A 6,291-nucleotide genomic window follows, 5' to 3' on the forward strand; every position below is an offset into this window, starting at 1 on the left:
GTACTACAGCAGTGATCCCGACGAGATACTTAAAACATATATATGCCAATGATAACACTCCATCGAAACAATTAACGAACAGTTTCAGCGTGCAAATCATCCTCAAAAAATAAAAAAAGTGTGAGCTTGATCTTCTCTTATAATCACTTTGCATACGTTATCCGGCCAATTAACAGCCCCCTTTAGACTAGCTCGGATCAGCATCCATTGCATGCTTTGCAGCACCTTAAGACTCCATTTTATGCACTGTCCCATGCATTGATCTAATAAGCCAAATTCCGACTGTTAAATCAAGTAAAATTAATTATTTAGATTATATTGATCTAACACTAACTCCGCCGGAGTCTCGTCCCGACAAGTCTAATTAACATATATTTACTCTAGACACAGCTAAAAAGACCCCATCTTTAATTTCACTTTTCATTATCAATCCATTTGTTCGGGGAAAAAACAACAACGATGTGATCATCTGCTTCAAGTAACAATTAAGGTGCTCGATCAACAACGTAGTTGTAACAAATAACCAGATCAATATTATTAGAGCTAGCTAGCATACAAATTATGCAATCAAATGATCTACATGAATATGAGAAATGATCGATCACATTCTTAATTAAAAAGATTCTGAGATTTGGTATATACCAAAAAGATTCTAGCTAAAGTCTAATTAATAATGTAAAGGTTTTGATTATTATATATCCAATCGACAAACGAACAAAAGAGAAACTATATTCTTTATTTTTCAAACAATTACGAGCTGGGTCGACGTAGTCATGTAACTGCACATTCTTGGACGAACAATCACTTCGTATACGACTTACGAGGTGGTTGAATCCCGATGCTTAATGCAGTACTGTCACCTCAGAATAGAGATGGTTTCGAATCCCAACTATATATACTATATATATATTCAAAATCGTTTTATGTGTAGTACTTTAGATCATAATCATTTTACGTATAAATCGACTACCTCCTGATCATGATTACTCCTCTTTTCTTTTCTTTTCTTTTTTCAGTATTCATGTATTCACCTAAATGCTGAAAGAACCTTCCAAAAATGCATTAATGCCGAAAACCAAAATTATATATGCAAATTAAATCCAACTTGCACAAATATTCGTGCATACGTAGGACCGATATGCATGCGCAGCAAGATTCGTAGAATTATCACATCACTTTTTGTCAATAATTGTTATTGCATGCTTCTTTTTTTTATTTCCTGTTCGAGTAATTGTCATTGTTTTTTTTTTTTTTTTGGGGACTTCAACTCTTTTGCTTTATTCTGTTTGATCGAAATCAGTCGCTGTCTGCATCTGTTTCTCTATTATAACTTGTGCTATATATCTGTGTAGGAATAGTTCATTTACATAAGCGAAGCCTAGTCTTGCATCTGTATTTATTGTGTTTTTTTTTCCTTTTTTTCTTTCTAGTCTTCTTCCGGTGTGGGACAAGCCCAATTAATTATCTGTGGCACCTATGATGGAGAGCTCCTTCAACCAAATGTTCCCGGTCACTAGAAAACAAGAAGCTAAAAACAGAGATGAAGAGAGAGAGAGAGAGAGAGAGAGGGTAAGGGAATCTTCTGAAAAAACCCTAGAGGTTTCTGAGAATCAAAGTAACCTGATGATGCTGTTCACCTGTGGAGGCCTAGACCCTTCTCGATCCAGTACTACTGCATGTGAAATCTGATATAAAAACGTTCCCAGAAAATTAAAGAAAAAAAAAAAGCGATCATGTATAAAAAAGCTTAATTGGTGATCGATTTTATTAATTAATAATGACTCATGAGCTGCAAATAATGTTGAATTAGCTAGAGTATTGGTCCACATGCAAAGCGATACAGTAACCCAGCAAGAGACATCCTCTTTGGTTCATTTTCCATTCATTCGTTTACAGGGACTTGTGTCGATATTGCAGGCTGGCACAAAAGCAGAAAACCTAAACTTGCTTTCACACTTAGACCCTAAAAGTACTCTAGGTGTTTGTTTCCCTTACATCTTCTGAATCCAAGAAAATCCAAGGGAAAATCATTTCACTTTTGGATTTTCACTGTGCAGGCAACTGGCAAGCTCATAATTGCATCTCATCAGCCTGATCTGTGGCCAATATCTTATTAATTGTCTGATCAATTAATAATCAATCTTTTAATTGGAAAGAGAAAAATATAACGTACATTAAAAGTCTTATTTATACATCATTCATCTATATTATCCAAATAATTTATACGCAACCGTTTCTTTGTATACAAAAATCATCTTAACTTAACTTTTTGGATTATATATTCACGAAGAACAACATGCATGCCGGCTTAATGAAATAATTAATCAGAGGTTAATAAACATGGTTAATTGGACTCATCGATCAGAAAGAAGTAGCTAGCCAAGTAGCTAGCTAGGGATAGAAGAGAATGATTTCTACCATCTTAACTTTTTGGGTTGCAGGCTGATGATCTGATTTAAGATAGATATTATCAGTACAGCTTACAACAACCGTCCAAATTAAGTGTAAAAAAATTAACTTCGAGGACAAGGCGGCTATCATGTTTACATGATCGAAGAACCATGTCGAGAAATTAACATTAATCATAGTACTAACTTACACTGTTCTGCAAACATCCATCGATCACATAATTCATGTCAATTGTCTCTTCAACAATTCACACCCGCATATGCAAAAAAAAATTATTCTCTGCTGCTCTTTTTTTTCTGAAAGATACTCAAACCCCACCAGCATATATATATATATATCAATTACTTTTTTCACATAGGGGATGCAACCTTGAACATATCGATCGATCGTACGACTGATCATGGTCCACATTAATTGTCTTCAAAGCGCTAATGATGATGATTGGAGAGTCGTATACACATTAATATTAATGATGCTAATTATTATAGACATGCACTTAATTCAAAAGGAAGTAATATATATTTCCTAGCTAGCTTCCTGCATGCATGGTATCGTACTACTGGTCAATCTTGGCTTCTATTCGGTGATATTGTGATCACTATATATATATATATATATATATATAATAGGAATCATGTATGGGAATCTCATGAAATGCTACTGAGATATTGCAGAAAAGCTTATATCTCTTCCAATAAAGCTGTTTATATATGGCAGCCTTCTCTTGCGCTAGCTTTTAATACGTACCTTTCTTAGGGGCTTTCATAGGTCTTTGATCATGAACTTTTGTAAAATAATAAATTTTGATTTTCAGACGTTTTTTACGACTTTCTAAATAAGTGGCATTAGAATTTTGAACTCTTCGTTGTACGTTTGTATAGCGTCTTTATCTTCTCGCGCTCGAGTCTGATGGCTTAATTGGCCATTTTTGGACCAGCAAGTAGCTGGAACGGTGGTAAGAAAAAAAATAAATTAAAATTAAGTTGTTCCACAATAATATATATATATATATATATATATTTTTTTTTTCTGGAAAACTGAGAAAAGAAAACGATAAATTGTGCTTGATTTTTAAAATGTTGCTGGTCGGCATTGATATATAATATCCAAGCTAATTTATGATCTATTACATATTTTACAGATAAAACAAAATACCGTATTGAGAAATAATCTCTTATTGTTTTTGGATAAAATCTTGAGCATATTATAAGAAACGAACAATTATCTCTTATAGAATCAGTTTTATGCGATGAATTAAGTCTATAAAATTTTTTACAGTATCAAAGCTAGCCTGTCATAAGATGAACGGAGGTACACACTACTTATCATGTAACAAAGACAAGAAAAAATATTAGTCTGCATATGAGGAAAGGTACCGTTGAGAAATAATCTTATATTATCTGTGAATAAGGTTTTGAGTATGTTTATAAAGAATTAATAATATTTTCTTGTTAAATCGATTTTATGAAATGAATTAGATCATGAATTTCTTCGCAGTCTACGCATGCATGTGATCCATTTATAATTATATATTCTTCCAGAAAAGGTAACAGAAATGGGTTGAATTAACCCAAGCGTTATTTTGTTCATACAGAATCTTGATGTTTTGGAAACAACCAAAATAAAATAGAAACTAAACTAATCTAAAAAAATAAAAATAAAACAATTATAACAAAGAAAGAAAGAGCCGGCGCAAGATCACTAGTCTGAGAATCATGAAGAAGAGGAAAAAGAAAAAGAAAAAGAAAAGGAGAAGAGAAAGAAACCTAGAGCAAGCACAGTGAAATGGGAGTAACATTAATTTCAATAATTTTGATACTGCCTAAAAACAGAGTGGTCTCTCATGCATGGTGAAATAGAGCAAATTAAAACAAGGTTTTTAATTCAGCATTGCCTCTTCTTTAATCCTACCTAGCATCTGATGCACTGCTGTGGCGATCTCATCCACTGAACTCAGCTTGCAATCATCTTCTACCTGAGTCAAAATCTCCATAATTAAACCCCACTTATGGCTCAAGACAAAACAACCTAATAAATGCAAAATTTGTGGAGAAACCATACTAAATTTCCATCTTTTCCACAATAAATATAAAGTTTTTTTGCCCCTGTGAGTGTTTGTTTTCTGTGACAACTATTTAATTTGTCGACTAACCTTGACACTGAGAGAATACAGCACAATTTCGTCTACAGTTGTGACATTGAGGTGAAGCACTGTGAGGCGCAAAGTATGCAACCCAGAGACAACCTTAAGAAGCTGCTTTGGCCGTCTTTTTGATCTTATTTTGAGGTTTGCATGGCTCTCTACCATGGTTACTTCTATATCAGCAATGGCCAATCGTGTCTCCCCCACTTGTTCAGTCATGACCACAGAATTATCACAGTAATTCGAACTTGTTGAGTACTGCGGAAAGGTGAAGAACTCAGAGAAAGGCAAAGATGCACAAGCATCGGAGTTTTCCTCCATTTCGTTATGAGCACCAAGCAATTGCAGACGTTGTTCAAGCTCCTTAACAAAATTAATGGCACCCCCTATAATAGATGCTTGGTCACCCTGAACAAATATATTTAGAAATAAACAATTCAGCAAAAAAAAAAAAAAGATAAACTTGCAGACCGGGTCTTTTTTTTTTTTTTTTTTGTAGATTTGCTGGAAATCAGAGGGGGATCAGAAAGATACCCTTTGGACGTAGGAGTCTGGCATCAAAGAACGAAGCACGGAGAGATATTCATTCATTTGCTTTCTTCGATTCCGCTCTACAGCAATGTGAGTCATTCTTTGGTTCTCGATTTCTTCTTTGTTCTTTCTACTCTTTGCCCGACGTCTCTTCGGACGACTGGGCATGGTGGTTGTTGATGTATCAACTAATTGTTGGGATTCGTCAGCAGTTAACGCAGTAGCATTGGTGGCGTCTAAGGATGGATTGTAGCTGTGCAGTTCATTCAGATGTGGTAGCATTGAAGAAGTTGAGGAATGGTAATCTCCATATAGGCAGTTTTCCGTTTGGTTCTCGAGAAAATCGAAGGTACCGCCAGCTTGTTCATCTTCTCTTTCTGGGCCCAAGTCATAGCTCCAATTGCTTCCTGCTAACAAGTTGTAGCCGCTGTAAGCAAATGGGTCTTGTGGATAAACCACAGCTTCAAGTGCCATTCTCTCCTCTGATTCCTCTCTGATCTTAATTTCTCTCTCTCTCTCTCTCTCTCTCTCTCTCTCTCTAAGTTGAAAGAAATATATGGAAGATCGGTAGCATAGAGACCCAAAAAGAGACCACTTTGCCTTTTGGGGTCCTCTTTGGATGAAGGGTTGGAGCTTTTAAAGGCCTACATGAAACAAAATCTACAGCATATATGGCACGTGAAATAAAATTGAACTCATTCAAAGGGAGAAAACATAATCAGAGCTGTGCTTTTGTTTCGAAGACCTTATGCTTATACGATCAGCAAGTAGTAGGGTCACTTATTCGCCATTTTTGAGACACCTGTCACATCATGATCCAGTAAATTAATATGATAATTACAATGTTTTTTTCTTTAATAAAGCATTTTTAAATAAATAAAACTCTTATTCCACGTATATATATATAATATGTGTATGTATTCCCATGTCTACAGTGCACATCGTATGATCTATTGACTTTAATTCGAAACCAATTACATTTTTACACGCTAATTAATTAGTTGCCAGATTTTGAATTATATATGGCAAATTAAAGAAAATCAGCATCATATATAAGAATGTTGCAAGATTAATTGGTAGAAATATTCAATCTCCGTTTCAATTAATTGCCTAGAATGATCTGTTTTAGACTGAGGGACAGTTAATGGCCGTACTGCATGCATGGCACAGTTCCTAGCTATATATGTGTGTGTGTGTATTATATATAT

At 34.8% G+C, this 6,291-nt stretch overlaps 1 protein-coding gene across 1 annotated transcript; it reads right to left on the reverse strand.

Annotated features, from left to right (window-relative positions):
* Positions 1-4,190: 4,190 nt before the first annotated feature.
* On the reverse strand, positions 4,191-5,768 carry LOC109020625 (transcription factor bHLH94-like). The gene is made up of 3 exons (XM_019003130.2): positions 5,087-5,768; positions 4,562-4,960; positions 4,191-4,384 (listed from the first exon to the last, which is right to left on the reverse strand). The coding sequence occupies exons 1-3, from the start codon at positions 5,555-5,557 to the stop codon at positions 4,289-4,291; spliced, it is 966 nt and encodes a 321-aa protein (XP_018858675.1). The 5' UTR covers positions 5,558-5,768; the 3' UTR covers positions 4,191-4,288.
* Between the last annotated feature and the right edge of the window lie 523 nt (positions 5,769-6,291).

This window comes from Juglans regia, chromosome 11, assembly GCF_001411555.2.
Source record: "Juglans regia cultivar Chandler chromosome 11, Walnut 2.0, whole genome shotgun sequence".
In the NCBI taxonomy this organism is placed as follows: Eukaryota; Viridiplantae; Streptophyta; class Magnoliopsida; order Fagales; family Juglandaceae; genus Juglans; species Juglans regia.